Source organism: Eubalaena glacialis, chromosome X, assembly GCF_028564815.1.
Source record: "Eubalaena glacialis isolate mEubGla1 chromosome X, mEubGla1.1.hap2.+ XY, whole genome shotgun sequence".
NCBI lineage: Eukaryota > Metazoa > Chordata > Mammalia > Artiodactyla > Balaenidae > Eubalaena > Eubalaena glacialis.
Genome location: NC_083736.1, coordinates 110,085,418 through 110,108,450, shown reverse-complemented (window position 1 = coordinate 110,108,450; position 23,033 = coordinate 110,085,418). Strand labels below are relative to the sequence as shown.

Here is a 23,033-nt window from a genome sequence, read left to right as displayed (position 1 = left end):
ATTATGTTTTCCTCCATTTCGGGTTATTCCTCTCGCCTTGCAACCCCTCCTTATTCCTTTATCGCTTTCAAAGTTTCCATTCTCCTTTCCCTTACTTTTACTCCCTCCCTCTTTTTTCCCAGCTAGCTCACCCCGCCCCTCACCGTCACCACCTTCCCTCCCCTTCAGGCTCCTTCCCGCTCCTTCTCCCGCCACCACCCCTCCCTGCCCGCCTCGCGTTCGGGAAGCTCCAATCAGGAGCTCCGAAGGTGTCTCGAAGGCCCGCCCCCTCCTCCCTTTCCACTTCTCTGCCCCCCCTTCTCCCTCCCCCACCCCACCCCCACTCAAGTCCTGCGGACCTGGGGGCTTCGGGATCTGGGCGCTATGAAAAGTGTCTGCTCAGTCACTTCCGGTAAGGGCGTTGCGGCGCGAAGCTTCCCGCGGGACCGTTTAGGAGGGGGTGGAAGTAACCGGTGGGCCGGGGGCGGAGAGTGCTGCCTGGAAAGGGGAGCGGGAGAGGGAGGGGGAGGGAGAGCGAGCGCGAGCGTCTCGGGCGCCTCAGCGGCCCCTTTCCCGCCGCCTCCCCACAAGCCAGCTCCCCCGCCCCCCGGCCGCCTGCAGTGCTGCTCTCCACCCCCCACTCTCGCGGACTAACGCCGCCCCTCCCTCGCCGCCGCGTGACCGGAAGTGGCGCCATCTTTAGCTTCTTGTGCTATTGACAATAACAAGCTCCGGTTCTCTCCCCCTCCCCCCTCCCCCCAACCACGGCATCTCCCCTCCCAGAGAGAGGGAGAAAAGGAGGAGGAGCTGCAGCCTCACAGACTTACTGAGTCGCTCCTGCAGAAAGGGGGGAGAGAGACCGAAAAGCAGGGGAGGGGGACGGCACGGCCGTTTACCTGTCTGCCTCCTCATTCGCTCTCCCCCCTTGTTCTGCTCACTCCTGGTGTCAGCCTATCCTCCTTCCCAAACCCTCCCATTCCCCCGGTGGAGCCCCCCCTTCACTTTCCTTCTCGTCCTCTGTGTTTCTCCTCTCTTTCTTCCCTTCCCCCTCTAGCATTGCCACCTTCTCTCCTACACGCACTCAGGCATATAAACGTAGGTTTTTGATGCTCGTCTGCCTGTTGACCCCGCTATTTTCATGTTTCCAACAGGTTTTTCTTCCCCCAATCCCTCAGCTGCTGCTGCTGCTGCTCAGGAGGTCAGATCTGCCACTGATGGTAATACCAGCACCACTCCGCCCACCTCTGCCAAGAAGAGAAAGTTAAACAGCAGCAGCAGCAGTAGCGGCAGTAACAGTAGTAACGAGAGAGAAGACTTTGATTCCACCTCTCCCTCCTCTTCCACTCCTTTACAACCCAGGGATTCGGCATCCCCTTCAACCTCGTCCTTCTCCTGCCTGGGGGTTTCAGTGGCTGCTCCCAGCCACGTACCGATACAGAAGAAGCTGCGTTTTGAAGACACCCTGGAGTTTGTAGGGTTTGATGCGAAGATGGCTGAGGAATCCTCCTCCTCCTCCTCCTCATCTTCACCAACTGCTGCAACATCTCAGCAGCAGCAACTTAAAAATAAGAGTATATTAATCTCTTCTGTGGCTTCGGTGCATCACGCAAACGGCCTAGCCAAATCTTCTACCACCGTCTCTAGCTTTGCTAACAGCAAGCCTGGCTCTGCTAAGAAGTTAGTGATCAAGAACTTTAAAGGTAACCAAGGCCAAAATCCATAATCACCTAAGGATTTGACACTTGAGTGGTCACGTGCTCTATTTATGTTAATATATTAAACAGTATAGAGGTGGCCTAATGTTTTATGCATAATCAGTGAGGTGGAGGGAGGTCCTTTTTGGGTGGAGGGTTCATTTTCCGGGGGTGGTTAGTATCCTTGTGCTGAAGCAGACACCAGGTGATTCTGTGCAGTATTTTGAGGTCTGTCTCAGCCTATTGTATCTAATCTGTTATTTCTTATAACATTGACAATCGATATGATTGATCCGGATTTTACAGGTGAGAAATTTGTATTCTAAAAAGGTTTATTTATTTCAGGTGCATAGTGAACCTTGGCACTGCTGGGATTTTTATTTTTATCCTTCAGTAGGCCACGTTATCTAGTCCCTAGAAATGCAGGTAGGACTAGTGATTTTTTTCATGTTCAAAGAAGACTTATAGTTAGATTTATAATGTTGAATACTACACTCTTGAAACTCATTGTGGAAGCAGTAGTTGGAGAAAAGTATTTATGATCTCTGCATTTCTTTCCAAAGGTAGGGTTTGGAAGTGAAAATACTGTGTATACACAGTAGTAACTCTGTGTACCACTAGTCTAAAGATAGGAACAATTACTACATCTTTTTTTTTTTTAATCACTGAAATGGGTCTTAAAGTACTGACCTGCAGCTTTTAGGAAAATTTGTTCATTTCAAGTTTTTGAGATATGTGCTTGAGAGTATTGTGAATGCATTGATGCAAATGTAAAATCAACAATTTTTTAAAATGTAATTGAGCTGAATTACTTTTTAATCTCTTGAGTGTGTTTCTGTTTCTCTGACTTTTTTGACATCCTTAACTGGCAAGTAGTGGATGCTAAAATGTTTATTAAATGGGCAAGTAAAATGAATGAACTAAAGTAATATTTACCAGATCAGTGCCTTGTGGCTAAATATTAGTATTGAGAAAATTAGATTCTCCATGCTTGTATTTTAAACATTAGTGTGGAAATCAGTAATATGCTCTATTTTGTCTTAAGCAGAGTATAGTGTTGTTTATTTTTAACCTTTTCTTTTTTCCATCACTCCTCTCCCACCTCCAGGCTCTCAAGTGTTGTAATCTTTCTGATTTAATAGTAGACCTTTCTGAAGTAAATATGAATTGTAATTGACTAATTTGTTCACTGTTTTATTTAAAATATATCAATTTAATAGCCAAGGATTTTTAAAGAGATGAGCTATGACCCTAATTGCATTTGTATACTGGTTTCAGAGATTTGGTTTGGGTTTTTTTCTCCCCCTCCCAAAATAAAAACACATTATTAAGGTATCTGGATGTTTTAATAAAAAAAATACTCATTGCTGGTCAATAAAGTTTAAATTAAAGCCTGGATTAAGATGTTCCTTTCCATTCTGAAAGTGCTACATAGGTTCTGGAGTTGTTTGGATGTTTTAATTTTTTTATATTTCACTCTGCTCATAAACGCAGTTTAAATTAAAACATGAATTAAGATGTTTCTCTCCATTTCTGTAGATGCTACATAAATAAGGGGGTCAAACAGACCTGAGTTAGAATCCCAGTTTTACCATTGACTAGCCATGGTGACCTTGGGCAAGCCTTACTAAATGAGTCTTCCAGCCTCAGTTGCAAAATAGGGATAATAATACTTTCCTTAGGACATTATTAGGAAAATTAAGATGTTTATAAAGTACCTTGTACATAGTAGGCACTCAGTATTTTAAATTTCAGGTACAAAATTCATGTTGACTTTGGTTTACACATGATGGAATAGGATCAGGATTGTTATTTTTTTATTTGTCATTCTTGAATTTTTATTTTTTGAAGCAATTCAGTCAATAGCAGAAAAAAACCCTCACCTTCAGTTTTAATAGGTGAGTCAAAATGACTTACACAGTATTCTGGCACTTCAAATTTTATACTTTATACTAAGCGTAAATATAATGGTTACTTTAATAGTTAGATATAATACTTACAACAATTTACCCTTAAAGAGCAGTAATACTAGCATTTTATGGATCTTTTCATTAATAGTAATACATATTATTAATAGTAATGCATATTATTCTGTATAGTAATTATTCTGTAATAGTAATACATATTATTCCTACATATTATTCTGATTATCAACCTTTTACATATCATCTAGATAAGCCTAAATTACCGGAAAACTACACAGATGAAACATGGCAGAAACTGAAAGAAGCAGTGGAAGCTATCCAGAATAGTACTTCGATTAAGTACAATTTAGAAGAACTCTATCAGGTATGTATTAACTTGGATTGCCAGATTTGGTTAGCGTAAATTGAGGTGCAATGTATATGGATTTTACTTTCTGAAATGGGCGCTTATGTAGATTTTTGGTTCCCTTCTAATTAAAATTTCTTGATTAATATATGCACTCTGTTTTATAATCAGACCATATATTCTGACAAACTATGGGTACAGTCTTATTGGTATAAATTGGGCTTATCTTGGACCCTTCTAATTAGGATTTACAGTTAGGAGTACCTTGCTGTAATAAGTTTGACCTATAATAGAATCCTATAGCCTGGATCCCAAAGATGATTTCTGGTGACATGTCATTCTATTGTGATACTTCTTGCTAAGTGGTGTTACCTATATAGGAAAGCCCTCAAGAAATGCAGATATTCTCCATATACTTTATTCTGCGTCTTTGCTGTTAGCATACTTTTGCCATTTCTTTCTCTTGTTCTTTATGTTTGTCTTTTCTCCTGGTCTACAAGACATACCTTAGCCCAAAAATGATCAGCAGGTTATAGTTCAGCAACTTGGTCTGAGGTTCAGGTTTGTTTCTTTTGCTTAACAAATGGATCTGTATTTGAAGTGTTGAACTTAAGTATACAATTAAGGGCAATTCCTGATTTAGACTTCTTGCTACCAAGATACTTTGACCTACTGTATTTTTGCCACAACCGATTCAAGAAGTTACTTTCCATTATAGCGTCAGCAGTTTCATATTAAAAAAAAAAAATCCAATGGCTTGAGTTTTTGTATTGATGAGTACTTTGTAAGAAATTATGTTGGTTCAGTTTATCAGAATTCATAGTTTTCATCTATTCATTTTAGTTGTAGAGATAGTATGGTGATGGACAAACAGTGGATTAGGAGTCAAAAGACAAAGGGATCTAGTTTTGGCTCTATTACCCTTGTGGTCTTGGGCAAGGTACTAAACCTCTCTCAGCTTCTGTTTCCTCCTTTGTAAATGGGGGAAGAACTCCTGCTCTGTCTACCTCACAGCGTTGCTTATAAGACTCAAATAAGATGTTTGTGAAAAACACCTTGAAGCACTATGATAGAAATATAAGTTGATGTTATCACTAGTTAAACTTTTTCATAAGGCACAGTATGACTTTTTCACTTGTAATATGTCAATTGAGATCACCAGTTTCTGTTGCTGTTTAAATATAATGCGTCAATGCATGCCAAACACTCAGAACGGTGCCGAATACATAGTGATGATGCTGTGTAATATTATAAGCATTATAATGCTATGTAAGTGTCAGGTAGTAGTCAGTAGTAGTACTAAGGTATTAAGGGTAAGCCCACCTTATTTGGCTATGTTGGTATATTACACATGTGGCTCCTGAGTTGTACAGTAATAAAAGTAGAATTACAGTTGGAAAGGCCTTAAGCGATTATGTGGTCCAGTATCTTTTCTTCATATAGTGTTATGTGACAGCCTACAAAGTAGGATTATCTCATTTAAGCATTATAGAAACCCTTTGTGAAGTAGATAAGGTAGTAGTTATCATCCCTACTCTATTGATGAGGAAATGGAGTCTCAGGGACTCCAAAGTCTAGAGTCCCGTATTGGCAGAGCAGGGGACTTAAACCGAGATGCCCAAGTTTTTAGTCCAGTGCACTTTCACTAATACACCACAGCACTTCACATACCTCTGTAGTGCAGTGTTTGAAGCAAATAGTCTTACTTTAGGAAAAAAAACTCTGTCATCAAAGAAGGTAATTTTTGGGGGCTTCCCTGGTGGCGCAGTGGTTAAGAATCCGCCTGCCAGTGCAGGGGACACGGGTTTTTTTTTTTTTTTTTAAAAAAGACAGTTGGGTCTTCTTACTTTTTTTAAAAATTAATTAATTAATTAATTTATTTTTGGCTGTGCTGGGTCTTCGTTTCTGTGCGAGGGCTTTCTCTAGTTGTGGCAAGCGGGGACCACTCTTCATCGCGGTGTGTGGGCCTCTCACTATCGCGGCCTCTCTTGTTGCGGAGCACAGGCTCCAGACGCGCAGGCTCAGTAGTTGTGGCTCACGGGCCTAGTTGCTCCGCGGCATGTGGGATCTTCCCAGACCAGGGCTCGAACCTGTGTCCCCTGCATTGGCAGGCAGATTCTCAACCACTGTGCCACCAGGGAAGCCCGGGGGACACGGGTTTGAGCCCTGGTCCAGGAAGATACCACATGCCGCGGAGTGGCTAAGCCCGTGCGCCACAACTACTGAGCCTGCGCTCTACATCCCACGAGCCACAACTACTGAGACCCCGTGCCACAACTACTGAAGCCCACGTGCCTGGATCCCATGCTCCGCTACGGGAGAGACCACAGCAATGAGAGGCCGGCGCACTGCAGCGAAGAGTAGCCCCCCGCTCGCTGCAACTAGGAAGAAGCCCGCACGCAGCAATGAAGACCCAACGCAGCCAAAAATAAATAAATAAATTAATTAATTAATTTAAAAAGTAATTTTTTTGCATTCATGCATGTATATGGTGTTTCTTTGGATATGCTGGCGTACAGCATCTTTAATTTCAGTAATATGTTACTTTACATATTTCATATTTATGACATTTTTAAATTTTTTTATTTATTTATTTACTTATTTATTTGGTTGCTCCAGGTCTTAGTTGCGGCAGGCGAGCTCCTTAGTTGTGGCTCACGGGCTCTTTAGTTGTGGCATGCGTGTGGGATCTAGTTCTCTGACCAGGGATCGAACCTGGGCCCCCTGCATTGGGAGCTCGGAGTCTTAACTGCTGCGCCAACAGGGAAGTCCCCATATTTATAACATATTGATTGTAGTTGCTAATGAACCCTATTTACTTTACCTTGAATATTTTTCTAGAGCTTTTGGGTTAAAAAAATATTTTTCCTGATAAATTGATTCTGTTAAATCCCTTTGTGTTTCAAGAGCTCATAGCTCACATTTTTTGTGTTTTTCCTTTCTTGTACTTCAGAATTTTTACCTGCTGTTGTTCAGTTGCATTTCTTTAGCCTAAAGTCAGTGTTACAACTTTTCACTCTTTGCATTTTTCATAATACTTTACTACTTCTGTGATAATAAATTCAAAAGCATTTGTTTCTAGCTCTTTTGCTGTTTTTGACCTTAATTTTATAAATGCTCCTTGGGATTGTTCTCAGAAAGATTATTTTGAGGTGTTCAAGTTCAAAAAAGAGGATAAAAGGATAAAGGGAGTAAAATTATTTCATACCATCTGGATTTCAGGTGCTTGTTTGATTTTTAACAGGTTGAAATGTAATTTAAAAGTACTCTTCTAAAATTGAAACAATATAGAAGTATGTAGTGTACCAAACAAAAGTTCTCCAAACTCCTCATCACCCCCCCCACCCCCATCCCTGAAGTAAACACTTAAGTTGGCATATGTCTATGCAGAACTTTTTTCTATGAATGAAAAACCATTTTGCTTTAAGGCTTAAGCATGGAAGTCTTCCCTAGTGTGGATTGCATATACTACCTCATAAGTTTTTAATTTCTAGAAAAGAACGTGCTGTTCTGAGTATATTTGCGATAAGTAAACGTTGTCTTTCAAAAGTGATTTAAAGTGTGACTTGTACCTGAGTTTAAAAATTATCTTTCCTCCACAACCTTGAAATCCTGTTAAGAGTGAGGCAGTGGTTCATGTTGTTTTGGTTTGGGTTTTTTTGTTTGTTTGTTTGCTTGTTTGTTTTTGATTGACTACAGATAGGAGTATGGTAAATGCACTGACTTTTGAGTTGATCAGCCTGCCTTAGATTTGAGATCTGCCACTCGTGATAACTTTGGGTGAGTTACTTCTCTAATCCTTGGTTTCCTCATTTGCAAAATGGGGAGACTACCTATATGGCAGGGTTGTTCAGTTGTAAATAAAATACTGCAAAAACGTACTTACTACACTGCCTGCTGTATGTCCATGTCATCAGTGATGATGATGATGATGATAAGTAGTATTTGAGTCTTTAAAAAAGGTATCTTTAAGATTATGTTTTATTATACAGCTCTAAAGCCACACATGTTTTTAAATTCTAAATCCACACTGGGCCAGAACAGCTGGCTGATAAATAGATTACATCCCAAATATGCATCAGAAAACATCATTAGCCAAATTGAAAAAATAATAGAAAAAGAGAACTCTCTAGGAACAGTGTCCCTCCGCACTGCTCAAGAATGTGTCTTGTTTTTATATGTGGTATCTTAATAGTTGGAATCTTGGTTTTGGCGTGTGACTTTTTTACTAAGTGATATTTTAAGTAATGGGATTATTTTCCTCATGTTCTCAGCCTTGTGTGAATAGCTGTGTAGTGTTTTTAAATCAGCTACCTTTTTTTGAGCTGGCTGGTTTCTGTATGAAAGTGTTACATTTATTCTTAGTATACATTTTTAGCTATTATCTTTGAAGGTAAGCTTAGTCCATACTTCAATTCCGATGAAAATAATTTCATCATTAATAATGAGAACTCTTGTTTGGTTAGCTTTTTGTGAAATAAATCTTAAATAACAGAGCCTTTCAATTAATGATTCATTCATCAAGTACGTGACCGCAAGACTGGAAGCAAATAGTGCATCCATCTGAGTATAGGTTATTTTCCATTGTAAAATCGGGTTTCTTAAGCAGTCAGTGGAGAGCAGGTAGTAGATTCTTAGCAGAGGTGACAAGCTATTATATTCTATGTTGATGACTAGGTATTGTGTTCTGTAAGTTTAACCTTTGATGTGTTTAAGCTTAGTCTGTCACGTTACTGTTACTCCTCTTTTTACTGAATTGTTAATACTATCCCTGCTATTTATCCCAACTACAAATTCTTAGTCCTTGATAATTTGTCTTATTTAAGCTCTTTTTACTAGATGTAAAAAGAGAAATAATTTAGGTTTCATTGTTCGGCTTCCTTTCTGCAAATTCTTAGTTTTTGATATATTTTGATTATCTTATTTTAGGCATTTTTACTAGATGTAAAAAGACATAATTTTGAGTTTTATTGTTGTATCAGTTGTTGAAAAGTTTTGTGCTATGCTTTTCTTTCTCTCTTTAAACATTGTGGTTTGAAAAATAAGCCCCAACCTGTTAGGCCAGTGACCAGAGTTCAGCACCCTGGTGGGAATTTAATATCTTTCCTAAGTGTCTGTTGTTGCTAAATCAGAAAATTTTCCAGATTTCCTCCCTTACCATTTATTTTCGCATTCTTTGTATTTTTTATCCTTATTTTAATCCTCTTCATTTTTTTATTCTAGTCTTCTTACCCTCATTTCCACTCTTCCTCATCCCAAATGCAAGCTTATGTGCCTTTGCTGTTTCTAAATCTTATATTCTGCAAATTTCAGGAACTATAGTTTTGCATTTCATTTGCTACACGTTTATATTTTGTTAGGAGTTCTTTTTTTTCTTCAGACAAACGTGTTTGATGCAGTGTATGAATTTTGGAGGGAGGGGGCTGGGATTTGGAGGAATAAAAGTTAAAACCTTATTAGAATGTTTTTATCTTATATCCGACTACCTGCAAAAAGGATTTAAGGCAGCATATTTAACCAGTAGTGATTGGGAGCTTAAGTAAAAAGATAGTTTTATTTAAGAGACTTATAGAATTATCCAGAATGTTTAATACAAATAGTTACCTGTGAAACAAGGTTATATTAGTAATAATTATACCAGATCAAACTTCCAGGGATTTCCAGAGTGTTTAGTGAAATGTAAAATGATACATTTCTAAAAGTGCTTTTCAAAGATCTGGAATAAAATAGAGTTTACCTCAAGCTCCTCAGTAGTGATTTAACACTTATTCATGTTTCTATCCCAGCACCTAACAGGACAGAGTACTTAGTAAACACCCCATTCTTGTTGAATCAGTGACTGCGTGACTGCTTACTGTGTGCAAAGCTGGACAAATGCCATGGGCATATAGAGATCACTTAGTCCTTGCCCCTAAGGCACTTATATTCTAGTAGGCTCATGAAATTAGTAGTTTGTGACCAACATTTTTAAAAAAAGGTAAAATAGAAAATATCGGAGTACATCACACATAGTAATGGTAAGTACAGTTTCATGAAGATTTTGGTTCAATTACATAAATTTTATGTATAATGGATTGTGATATAAAATGTATTTCTTACTGTGGCTTGTCAAAAACTTTTGGAAGCCACTGTTTTAGGCACACATGATTGCTCCAAACAAACCTTGCTTGAAAGTGAGCAAAGCAGAGTATTTAGATCACGGGGTGTATGGAAGATTATAGACAGACATGAGAGTAAAATAATGGTAATATTGAGCCTTGAATGCCATGCTAAAAAGTATGGTGGTGGGGAAGATAGGGTTTTATTGGGGGAGGCAAGTACTGAAGTTTTTTGAATAGTTAGTATATTCATCTGGTTCAAAGCCCCAAAAGTATTACAGAGCATGTAGTAAAAAGTTTCACTTCCACTCCATCCTCCAGCCCTGCTCCCCCAGCTAATTCCCCCCTCGACAAACATAATTGGGGGTATCATTCCAGAAATGGTTCATGTGTGTAAAAACAACTGTGTGGAGGTTTTCTAAATTAATTTTCTTTTTTTTTTTTTTTTTTTACATAAATGATAGTAGACCATGCACCACACCATTCAGTCCTTTGTATTTTTTTATACCACTTATGGGATTTCTCCATAATGGTACCTGAAGAGCTTGATGGAAAAGTTCTTAAGGAATGGAAATTACTAGATCTGGTCTATATGTTAAGCAGTCAAGGCTAAATTAGAGAAGCAGGATGTTCTCTTCCATCTTGACCTTCAAAACTCACCTTAGATCCTCCTGCCTTTCCCTTTCCTTCTGTTGTTGCTTCTCATATCTTAAACCACTCTCCAACTAAACACAGGTGAAGCTGTATGCATATGAAGACCAGCTTAATTCTCTTATTTCTCACTATTCCCATAAGCTCTTTATCTATTTCCCCCTGGGTCTTTGGGACTCCACCTCTTTACTTGTGCTCAGGAAGCCTTTCCTGACTTACCTCTGTCCTAAAGATTGGGTTAGGGACCTCACCTCTATCTTATCCCCATCATAGCACCCAACACAGTGTATTGTAATTATATGTTTTCTGACCAGTTTTCTCCTTACGCTGTAAGCCCCTTCTGTGTGCAGGACACATTGCTAGTTATAGGTACATTAGTTTTTTGAATATTTACTATATTCACCTGGTTCAAAGCCCAGAAAGTATTAAAGAACATATAGGTACATGAGCACATGGTCTCTTTCTGTCATTAAAGAGAGTTGGGGACAGGTTATACACATTAAGAGATACAGTATTGACTCAGGGACAAGTCAGTGTCGTATGATTGGTGATAGTGCCAAATGAGTCACTGGTAGCCAAGGCAATTAAGGAAAGCTTATTGGAAGAAGTGGAACCTAGCTGAGTAGTAAGGGAATATGGTATCTTGTGTAAGAAGATAAATAGATGTGATGAGAACTAATATATGGAAGAAAGAGTAACACAGCAGAAGGGAATGGTGAAGGAGGACTCGGAAAAGTACTGCAGGTGGGAAATGTGGAGAAGGTGAAATACAAAGAATCTAAGCAGGAAAACGAGAAATGCTGAGAAAATTAGTCACTCAAAAAGAACACCAAGATACAATGAGAAGACTACTAAAGGAGGAAGGGAGAGAGTCCATAGAGGACTAACGTGAACCAGTCAGGCACATGAAATAAACATAAACACACCCTTAGGCATTTGTGGCCTGACCCAAGGCCCCATGGAAAGTGGTGGCCAGCAGAGACTTAGCCTTCTTATTCCTCCTTAGCTGCTATATCTAAGTGGTCTGCTGTTTCCTGGTAAGGTGTAGTGCCTTTCCTCCTTTGGTATAAGTGGTTTCCTTTAGGCTTTCTTTTCATTTGCTAGTTTATTTGCTGGACCTGCATGCTGGGAATGTGACTTCCAACTACATATTTATAAAATTCCACTCCAACCAACAGGACTTGGATGGTCCCTTAGAGTCAATTATAATGGAATTTTTGCCTTCTGTTGTGGTGAGAAAAAAATCCTGGTGTTATACTTAAGTCATTACTAGTTGGAATTGTAGATTATATCAGAGTTCATCCAAAGAGTTTTACCATGCCTGTTGTATTAAATTTGAAAGTCTTTTGATGCACATAAGAAGAAACTCACTGAAATCTCAAGTTTGTCCTTTTGGGATCTGAGTATAAAAGACCAATTCAACTATTAGAATGAAGTAAAAATTCAGTATTTCTTTAGTAATTAATGTTTATTCCATTGTGCAAATTTTAAAATCTCTATTTATTTAAATATTCTTAAGCTGCAATGTTGGAGAAAAATCCTTGTGTATAATTATATCATACTCATTATAATACTGCTAGCAATAAATTCTGCATTGCTCTGTTCAGGAAAACCAAAGAAAGTATAAATAAATTTTATTTCAGTGGTGGTTGGACCACCCAACCCATCTAATAAACAATTGGTGAAATTATTTTCAAACTCAAAATGGAATTCTGCTTATGAAAACAATTAACATTTTTAAGAACAAGACAATTTATATGTAGCAGTTGTTACAAATTGGTCTTCACAGGGTGAGAATTTGGCTTGATTCCCTCCATCCTTAACCTGTACTGCCACAATAAATGTATTAATTTGTGTGTGGGGGGGGTTGGTATAGTACACTGGTTATGAAAAAAGTTCACTACCCATGTTGATATTTTGCTATTTTACCTTGTGTTTTAAATGGACGAATAATCCTTTTTAATAAGCCGACATGGTAGAAATAACAAATAATAGGAATTTGATGTAAATAATCAAGAAATCCCCCCTCCCCGCCCCATTCACTCCGTAAGAAAGTACGTGTTTAATTTTGCAGGCTGTGGAAAATCTCTGTTCTTACAAGATTTCTGCAAACTTGTACAAACAGCTGAGACAGATTTGTGAAGATCACATCAAAGCACAAATTCATCAGTTCAGAGAATATCCTTTTAAAAACAAAAAACCTTGTATTTTCATCTGTCCCTACCTCTCTGTCCCTCGCTTTTAAACCCAGCTTGAAATGGAATGCCTGTGTTTTGTAGATTTATTTTTTGTTCATCTTGCCTCTAGAGTAAGAAGATGCAAAATTTGACTTTTTATCTCTAATTAGGGTCCAAATCTACATTGTACTATTAATGTAAATAAATAAAATGTGTTTATGTCTTTACTCTTTTTGAGGAAAGATAATTGGGAAATAATAAACTGAAAACACAATGCTCAGTTATGTCTAAGACTTGTTTTTTGTTGTTTTGGCCTAGCGGCTTTCAGGATCTTAGTTTCCCGACGGGGGATTGAGCCTGTGCCCCCTGCAGTGGAAGTGCAGAGTCTTAACCACTGGACCTCCAGGGAAGTCCCTAAGACTTGTTTGTTTTTTGTTTGTTTGTTTGTTTCATTTTTTTTTAAGACAGTTTTTTTGTTTGGTTGGTTTTTTTTTTTTTTTTTTGCTGCTTTGGGTCTTCGTTGCTGCATGCAGGCTTTCTCTAGTTGTGGCGAGCGGGAGCTACTCTTCATTGTGGTGCTCAGGGTTCTCATTGCGGTGGCTTCTCTTGTTGCGGAGCATGGACTCTAGGCATGCAGGCTTCAGTAGTTGTGGCATGCGGGCTCTAGAGCGCAGGCTCAGTAGTTGTGGTGCACGGGCTTAGTTGCTCCACGGCATGTGGGATCTTCCCGGAGCAGGGATCGAACCTGTGTACCCTACATTGGCAGGTGGATTCTTAACCACTATGCCACCAGGGAAGTCCCACTAAGACTTGTTTTTAGAGGTATTTTTTTTTAGTGGGATCTAACATGTTTTTACAGTTTAAGAAGTAGCATTTTGTTTCATAATTAAGTGCTGTTTAGTTTCATTTAGTACGTAGGGCATTCCGTATTTAAGACAAATGTGCTCTTACGTTGCATATATTACTTGTACTAAGCACTTTTAAAATATCCTTAACGTATATCTCACGGATTCATTGGATAGTGTTCTTTTTCTAAAGAAGATCGATAGATGTTGGCAAAACCATTGCAGACAAATGGTAAGATGGAAAAAGCATTACATTTCAGCTAAATATTGTAGTTAAAATAAGTTTCTTCAAATACAGGAATGCTAGTTTTAAAAGCTTTGCAGTGGGGGGGGGAATGAAACTAATTTTGGTTGAGTTTTCTATTTTAAAACTGCAAGTTACAGGTAAACCAGTATTTTAGAATGACTTGCACCTTATGATCATTTTTATTTTTGTAACACTTAAGCAAAAAGTATTTATCTCATTAAAAAAGTTACATTTTGCCTGTCAGTTTTGATGGCTATCCCACTCGCTATTTGGTTACTTGTGAAGGTGCCTGATGGTTCTGCATTTTAGCTTATTCGGATCACAACCTTTTCCTTTTTCCCTTATCTGGTATTATTTTAAACCTTATATTCTGCAAATTAAAAATCTTAAAATCCATCCCACCCACCCAAAATCCCACGTATACAGTTTAAGGCAGTTTCACCCTGAGGACTGTTGCTGAGGAAAAATTGTATGCCCCTTGATTCTGTTTTTATTTTTAGTTGCTTCTCAGATTGCAAAGAAGTCATAGACCATTTTAAGTGTCTTTTTTTTTTCTGGAAACTGCAGCAAGAATTAAGGTTTATTAATAGTTTAATAAAAATGGTGTGGGCATATTCTCAGGTAGATGTGTTTATCTGTATGTTTGATCCTAGTAGTCTAGTATATATACAAGTAAACCCTGCAATCTTATTTTATAAAATATTTAAGCTTCACAAAATATAAAAAATTGTTTGATTTCTTTTTTTCATTGGCAGATCATGATCAGGAGCATTTTTTTGTTTCTGGATAGGACTTACGTTCTTCAAAATTCAATGCTACCCTCCATTTGGTAAGGATACCAGAAAAAAATTATGAAAAGATTTGTAACAAATCATAGTCAAATCTTAATTACACTAATAGAGAGTAATACTGTGAATATTCTCCTAAAAACTCATATTTGGCTTCTAGACTTCTGTTTATAGCAGTTTTACCCTGTTAATTATGTTTTGCCTATGCTAATATTGGAGATAGCTAACATTCCCTGGGCATATAATAACTTATGAAGAAGTTTCTTTGTTAGCCAAGGGGACTAAAGTTTGCTCTGGATTGTCTGAGTGTGCATCATTTTGTTGCTGATCAAGAGTTCACTCATTATCTTTTAACATTATTGTGGAAAATTCCATGTATACACAAAAACAGAAGAGTATAATGAGCTCTTTCCCCCACCATGTGCCTAGCATCTACCTACAGCAATTATCAGAGTTTACTGATTTTTGAGTACTGAAGCCAGATGACAAATGAGCAATTAAGCCTTCATTACCAGTACAGTGAAGACCATTTTATAGCTTTGAACTAATTTTGCCTCTTGATTTGACCAAGGAAGAAATCCACCAAAGAAAATAATACAATAAAACTTAGTTATGGAGGAAGATGGGAATTTAGCTTCAGTTTTCATTAAAGACAAAATGAGTTTCCTGTATGCTTTAATCTAATAATGTTATTTAAAATTAAATGTGTGGATTTTATACTTTTACAATTGCTGCTTCAAAGCCTGGAACCCTAATTAACATGTGGTGAGAAGTTAAGCAAGCCTCTCCAGAAGTGGTATTGTCGTCAATTAATTTAGATTATATATATTTTTTATTTTAGGGATATGGGACTGGAGTTATTTAGGGCTCATATTATAAGTGATCAGAAAGTCCAGAATAAGACAATTGATGGCATTCTTCTTTTGATTGAGAGGGAAAGGAATGGTGAAGCAATTGATAGAAGTTTACTCCGAAGCCTTTTAAGCATGCTCTCTGATCTGCAAGTAAGTCAACTACTTCACTTACTACAGAGCTGATTGCTAGCCCTAATTTGATGTTTAAAAAGCAAGCTCAGGGAATTTCCCTGGCGGTCCAGTGGTTAGGACTCCGTGCTCTCACTGCTGAGGGCCCAGGTTCGATCCCTGGTTGGGGAACTAAGATCCCAAAAGCCACGAGGCATAACCAAAAGAATAAAAACCAAACTCATAGTGCTGTTCCCATTAAGGGCATTCAATAAACATTTACTGGATAATTGAACTCCTTTATTTTGTTACCCCTTCCCAGATTTATCAGGATTCTTTTGAACAACGATTTTTGGAAGAAACTAACCGACTCTACGCAGCCGAAGGCCAAAAATTAATGCAGGAAAGAGAGGTATTTAAAAATCATGATTAATAAATCCACTGTGTCTCACAATAGACCCTACTTTATTGAACATAAGCTGCCCTTTGCATTTATCTTCCCAACATTATGCTGCTTTTCTCTCACTTAGGTGCTCCTTTCTTTTCTCTCTTCTTAAAGGCCAGAATTCTGGATCGTAAACTCTACCTATAATTTTACATATGATTCAACCCTGTCACATTTGACAGGGCTGCTCCCAGGATCTTTTGGACTTGACATTTTCTGAATGATTTATGGGGAGGAAAACAATAATATAAAAAACTATCTTTGTAGGTTCCTGAATATCTTCATCATGTTAACAAACGTCTAGAAGAAGAAGCAGACAGACTTATTACTTACTTAGATCAGACCACCCAGTAAGTATTACATGCTCAGCCTAATAGCCTTAACCTGTGTTGTTGAGTCACTTAAGGCACTTTGGGCATCCCCAAACATGTTAGTAACTATTTTCAGGTGTCTTGAGTCTTTAACAATTGTTTTCATAATGCAACCTTCGAGTTGTTATTTTCCCTACTTAATTAGATTTAATCAAGGATTTGATAATTGGTTGTCTATATGTGTTTAGGATGTAATTAAAAAATAGTATTACAAGCTGATGTGATCTTTGAAATCTTCAGGCCGATTAAAATTCAGTGGGTGCTCATAGGAGAAAGTATTTCTGTGCTTTCCTAAATATTACCAGCCAAGGAGTTCCTGTAAGCAGCACAGATAAATTCTTTACTTTCCTAGTGAAAGCAGAGAAATTTGGGAAAAGCCAGCATAGCAAGACCCTTAAAATATTTATTTCGTGATGTAACAAAATTCTGAAATATGCAATGTTTTCCTTCTAGGCATAAAGTAGAGTAACTCTGAGCACAATAAATTTATACATAGGAATAGGAATATTGAAATTAACATATAATGAGCTATTTGACTTCCCCCCCCAGGAGAGACTATAAATTTTCAGCAAAGTCAAAGTCAATAATTCTAAACTTTTTTTTTCCTTGTAGAAAGTCATTAATTGCTACTGTGGAAAAACAACTTCTAGGTGAACACTTAACAGCGATTCTTCAGAAAGGTATTTGGTAATTTACAAATAAGAGATTACTTTTAAAATGGTAGCAGCAAACAAGTAGAAAAATTTTTAAAGATTACCCTTTTAAAAGTTTGGTAGCGTGTGGCTGCATTTCTGAGGGAGGGACACAACCCCTTTTCCCTATTCATCACAGTAAACTTTCAGGAGGTGCCTTTTTCCTTAACTTAAAGATACAGGGAGTGAGATGAGAGGAGACTACCAACTCCAGTAAAGAAACAGTGGGAATTGGGGAATTCTTGATTTAATTTTTAAGACTGCAGTAATAAGGAAATACGTTCCTTTTTGCACTAAAATGTTTTTGTTTCTAGCATATAAAACCAAGCATTTCTATTAATCCTAAGTGATGTATGAGTATACCCTGAATTTTACTTTGACAATGCTACAAATAGGCAAAAAAGTCTTACCTTTCTCTCCAGCCATCTTTTCTTTTGTTTAAGGTATTTTAGTACATTAATGCAGTTACACTTTTATTTCATTCTGAAAATCAAATACTTTAGAACTTCATTTAAACTTGGCCTATTGATGCATGGTTTTTGATATACCACAGGCCATATCCAATACTCTGAAATATATATATGTGTATACTAATGCAAATATGTGGCTATTGCACATATGAGGTATTTATAATGTGTATGTAAACCAATTTTTATAAGTTGGTTTATACATCTCATCTACTATGCTAAATGGTACAAACCATTACACAATTTTTGTTTTTATATAAAGTAAAGTTCCCTATAGTTAGTTTTCACTTGGAAAGGTGATTGTTTCTTTGAGTTTAATTCAAAGCACATCTCTGTATTAAAATCACAGGCTAGTCATAGTTCAGACCAGTATCACAATAACTTATTTTTCATTAAAATATCTGACATTTTTGTTCACTTTTTTAATACCAAATGTTTCAAAATTCAGGTTTAAATAACCTCCTTGATGAAAACCGAATTCAAGATTTATCTCTCCTGTATCAGCTCTTCAGTAGAGTTCGAGGTGGCGTTCAGGTTCTCTTGCAGCAATGGATTGAATACATTAAGGTATTAACATTAACCTGTTTTTTTTTTCTCTCTCATGGCTTATAATCTATACATCTAGAGTACATATCAGCAAGAGTTTCTTATTTGTTAGATCCTTTTTTTTTTTTTTAAGTAATGGGCATTTTGAGAACAGTCAACCTGAGAATGATAGCTGTGTGGCAAATTAGCAATAAAACAGTTCTCTTCTTGATGTCTGATATGATTTCTAGCTCCAATAATTATAGCAGTGAATGTGGAAAAAGGAAGAGGGCTTTTTTTGGATCCAAATTTCTTTGCTTTCTTTGATCTTACACTGAAGGCAGATTGCTGTTTCTTAAAAATTCAACCCGACTTCTTTAAAAGTAGGAAAAAGACCCTAGAGACTTCTACAATAATGCCCCATTATGATATTATATAGCCAGTGGCCATTACTTATTTTATGACTATAGATGAATGGTATCAGTCTGGATGTTTTATAACTTTATTTTTTTATTGTCTTGACTTCAAAGCCAGCTTTATTTTATTTTAATTTTTTGAGATTTTAAAGTATGTGTATCTACTTAAAATATGATTTGGGGGATTGTTTTCATTGCAGATAATTAAATTCTAATAAAAAGTCATTTTTGTTTCTTTAGGCATTTGGTAGCACTATTGTAATTAATCCTGAAAAGGATAAAACCATGGTTCAAGAATTGCTGGATTTTAAAGATAAGGTTGACCATATAATTGATATCTGTTTCCTGAAGAATGAAAAATTTATCAACGCCATGAAAGAAGCATTTGAAACATTCATTAACAAAAGACCAAACAAACCTGCTGAACTTATAGGTATTTCTCCAGTCCCTTTTCCCGGTTCTTTAATGTTCTTCTTTTACTCATAAAATTCCAGTTAACCTGAAATTTTGACAAGGTTTTGTATATTAACACCTGATTTATTTGGAGTTGCATACTTGGTGGTTTCTAAGAAGCTGAATGCAAGGAATAAGTCCTTCATGCTAAAGAATATCTCAAAACCCACATGTCAAACATGGTCTTTCTTTGTAAGACCCTATTTACTTTTATTTATAAAAAGCTTGATAGCTGTTTTACAAGCCTCCTGCAATTTAGAGGTGAGGCAGGGTGCCATTCCTTGAGGCCCACACATAGGGCTACAGGAAAGGATAGCACAAAATTACAGTTGCCAGTGAGAAAGGTAGAATGTCCAGGATGAAAATAAACCTAATAATCTGGGCCCATTTAGAGTAAAAGGTGTGGTATACTTCAGTTCTCAGTTTCTCCCACCTGCGTACCCGTTAATGTCGAGGAGGAGGTAGCTGAGAAGGTCCTTCGTCAAAAGGATGAAATTTTTTCTTTTTTTTAATTTTTGGCTGCGTTGGGTCTTCGTTGCTGCGCGCGGGCTTTCTCTAGTTGTGGCGAGCGGGGGTTACTCTTTGTTGCGGTGCATGGGCTTCTCATTGCGGTGGCTTCTCTTGTTGCGGAGCATGGGCTCTAGGCGCGTGGGCTTCAGTAGTTGTGGCACGTCGGCTCAGTAGTTGTGGCGCACGGGCTTAGTGGCTCCGCGGCGTGTGGGGTCTTCCCAGACCAGGGCTCGAACCCGTGTCCCCTGCATTGGCAGGTGGATTCTTAACCACTGCGCCACCAGGGAAGTCCCAAAAGGATGAAATTTTGTTGGTTTACTACTTAACCCTTAAAATTTTTGCAAAATTTGCCTCCTACTCTGTAAGGTATCTGGTTTGTTTTAATAGAAAAGGGTTTAAGATTGCCTACCATCAGTGTAAAGTGAATACTCCAGAAGATGTGCTGTGTCTTTCAATGGCTTTGATGACCCCAGCACAGGGCTGTATACACCCCCCACCCCCGGGGTACCCATATCCCACATATCCCATTTTAGTAAGCATCAGTATGGTAGAAAGTACGTTAGATGTAGAGCCAGAAGACTTGGGTTTGAGTTGAGGCTCTTGTATTTTTTAGCTCTGTGACATTGAACAAGTCACTTGATCTCCCTGACTTTGGAGACTGTTTTAAAAATGCATGTATACATGTGAAACATTGCAAAAGTCAGTATATCATACTCCTATTTGGTATTTATAGTGACCAGTACCTCATGGATACCCATGATCACTAAACAACAAACTTTCCCCCCATTTTAGCTAAGTATGTAGATTCAAAGCTTCGCGCAGGCAACAAAGAAGCTACAGATGAAGAACTTGAGAAAATGTTGGATAAGATTATGATTATATTTAGATTTATCTATGGTATGTATTTTTGTTTTAATATTTTTCTTTTAAAACAAAGCACTCAACAGAGAAACTAGCGAGTATAACCAACCTAGAAGGTATATTTATTTGGGGGTTAGCTATTTAAAATTCTGTTACATTCCTTGCATTTAATTTATTGGGGTACTCGAGGAATGTTACTTAATTGCCTTGTGCTTTGACTTTTCCACTATTAAGAGCCTTGAATTTTGCTACTTATTTTAATCTCTAGAGTATTGATGCTAAAGCTACTAGTTGACTAAAGCTTTTCTAAAGAAAAGTTAATTCAGTCTTAATTCTTTACAGCAAAGAACTTTTGAAAGGTTTGGCACAAAAATCTACCTCTAATGTTTCTTGCATTTAGCAAACTTGGATAAAATCTATAAATTTAAATCACTTGGAGTAATGGTGCGATTTATTAAGCACTTTGAGTCAATTTTGTCAAAACCTTATATTGGAGTATTATGAGAGTTGTGTTTTATTATTTAACATAGGCAAGGATGTTTTTGAGGCCTTCTATAAGAAAGATTTAGCCAAGCGCCTGTTAGTTGGGAAGAGTGCATCTGTGGATGCTGAAAAATCAATGCTGTCCAAACTTAAACATGGTATGTTTGTCATTCTTTCTGTTCCTTTTCTTCTTTGATTTCTGAGAGAAAATGTTAGCTTAATTTTTACTCTTTCAGTCAGTTGCCTCTTTTGTCAATCATTGTATGTTCGTATGATAAAAACGTAAATTGAGTAAGCTCATTAGGTTTCCAACCTATTTACATATCCAGAGCTGTTGTGATTTTTTAAAAAATAAAGCATTATTCTTTTATTATTTGTATAGAAGTTTCCCATTTATCTTACGCCTAAATAGTAGATAAGGTTACTACAGGATTAAAGATTTGACTCTGAATTAGTGGGGCATACACTTTGGGGTAAGGATTTTTTTTGTTCTTATGAATAGTTACAGATCATATTTCATGCTAAAGTAAGTTTTATATTTCATGTTTTCAATTCTAAATTCTGTGTTTTTACCACTTTAAAATACTGTAAATGTACAAACATCTTTAATAGAATGTGGAGCTGCTTTCACCAGTAAACTTGAAGGAATGTTTAAAGACATGGAACTTTCTAAAGACATCATGATTCAGTTCAAACAGGTAAAAGTGAGTTAAACTCTTACTTAATTCCTCCAACTTAAATGTATTTAGTTATCTCCTTACTTTGGTTTGTAGTGAAGAGGATAAATAGAAACATGTATTTGTTATAAATACTTCATAGCAACTTAGATGATAGTCACAGTAGAGGAAAAAAATCACGAATGAAATGTAAGTATATTTGACCTACTTCAAAATTTATTCTCAGTATACACCCAAGATAACACAAAAAGAGAAATAAAATGTATTGAACAGAAGTAAGGACAAGAAAAGCTGTAGCTAGTGAGAACAGGGCTTCTAGCATCTAATCACTGTTGGTGAGTTGCATGTTCAAAGCTGGTGGTGGGGAGGGAGGAGAAGTGATAGAGTGGTTGTATAAGGCCTTTAGGGACATTGGGAATGAAAAGCTAGATCCATAGTTTTGCAGGTGTTGGTAGAAGCTGGTTTTGAAATATTTGAGATTATAGGTAATAGTGATAGCAAAGTAGATTTTCCTCTCCTGGGGTTTTGATAATGACTTCTTTACCACTATATTGCTACGGTGGGAAATGAGAGTGGAAGACTCAAGAGAAAGATCAGGGCCAGTAGGATCATGGGTCCTGTAGTAGCTACAGAATAGGGTTTATTTGCTTTGCCCTTTCCCCTTCTTCCTTCCCCATTTCAGGTCACCCCTGCAAACAGGCAGTGGAGCAAGTGAAAAACCGGAGACTTGGGCTGGCTGGTGGGGTGAGGAATGGGGGTTGCTGCCAGGTTTTCCAAGCCACATAGGGGTCTCCAGAGATGGGGACTGCAGGTGGTATGGGGAAAAGAATGGAGAAGAAATCCTTTAACAGCCCGGTCGTATGTGAGAAATTATTTATTTAAGTCGTTAATGCCTCTAACAGAGTCATGTGATCTTTGTGTGCCATTGTAGCAAAATGTTACCCAGTGTACTTTTCTAGTGCACTTAATATAGGTTTCATTTATAGTCCTTTTAATAGTTGCCTTTTATTTTAAAGATCGTCAGTATTCGCATGTAGTTTTGTAATGGGGAACTTCTTAAATGGGTCATTATTATGGCATGAAATGTATGCACTTTTATTTTTTAAGATCTCAGTGTGTGTTGATCTTATTGTAGTATATGCAGAACCAGAATGTACCTGGGAATATTGAATTAACTGTGAATATCCTGACGATGGGTTATTGGCCAACATACGTGCCTATGGAAGTTCATTTACCACCAGAGGTAAGAGTTGCTGTTTAGGACTTGAGTTATAAGCGTAGAAATACATGACATTTCTATTTTGCTTATCATTGAAAAATATGTACTTTTTTAAAAGTTTGTTGTCAGTAAGCACACCACCACCAAATGTCAACTGTTTTTAATACTTTATTCTTTTATTTATATTACTCTTGTACTTATA

General features: G+C 37.4%; 1 protein-coding gene across 1 annotated transcript in view; it reads left to right on the top strand.

The window, feature by feature from the left end:
• The first annotated feature begins 322 nt into the window (after positions 1-322).
• Positions 323-23,033, top strand: part of CUL4B (cullin 4B) — a 30,813-nt gene continuing 8,102 nt past the window's right edge. The window contains exons 1-16 of the mRNA XM_061179426.1: positions 323-391; positions 1,131-1,679; positions 3,847-3,962; positions 12,768-12,871; positions 13,878-13,947; positions 14,718-14,791; positions 15,592-15,754; positions 16,035-16,124; positions 16,425-16,507; positions 17,141-17,208; positions 18,136-18,254; positions 18,869-19,061; positions 20,384-20,488; positions 20,983-21,093; positions 21,548-21,633; positions 22,748-22,855. Coding sequence (XP_061035409.1) covers positions 364-391; positions 1,131-1,679; positions 3,847-3,962; positions 12,768-12,871; positions 13,878-13,947; positions 14,718-14,791; positions 15,592-15,754; positions 16,035-16,124; positions 16,425-16,507; positions 17,141-17,208; positions 18,136-18,254; positions 18,869-19,061; positions 20,384-20,488; positions 20,983-21,093; positions 21,548-21,633; positions 22,748-22,855 — 2,067 coding nt within the window. The 5' untranslated portion in view covers positions 323-363. The remainder of the gene's footprint in view (positions 392-1,130; positions 1,680-3,846; positions 3,963-12,767; positions 12,872-13,877; positions 13,948-14,717; positions 14,792-15,591; positions 15,755-16,034; positions 16,125-16,424; positions 16,508-17,140; positions 17,209-18,135; positions 18,255-18,868; positions 19,062-20,383; positions 20,489-20,982; positions 21,094-21,547; positions 21,634-22,747; positions 22,856-23,033) is intronic.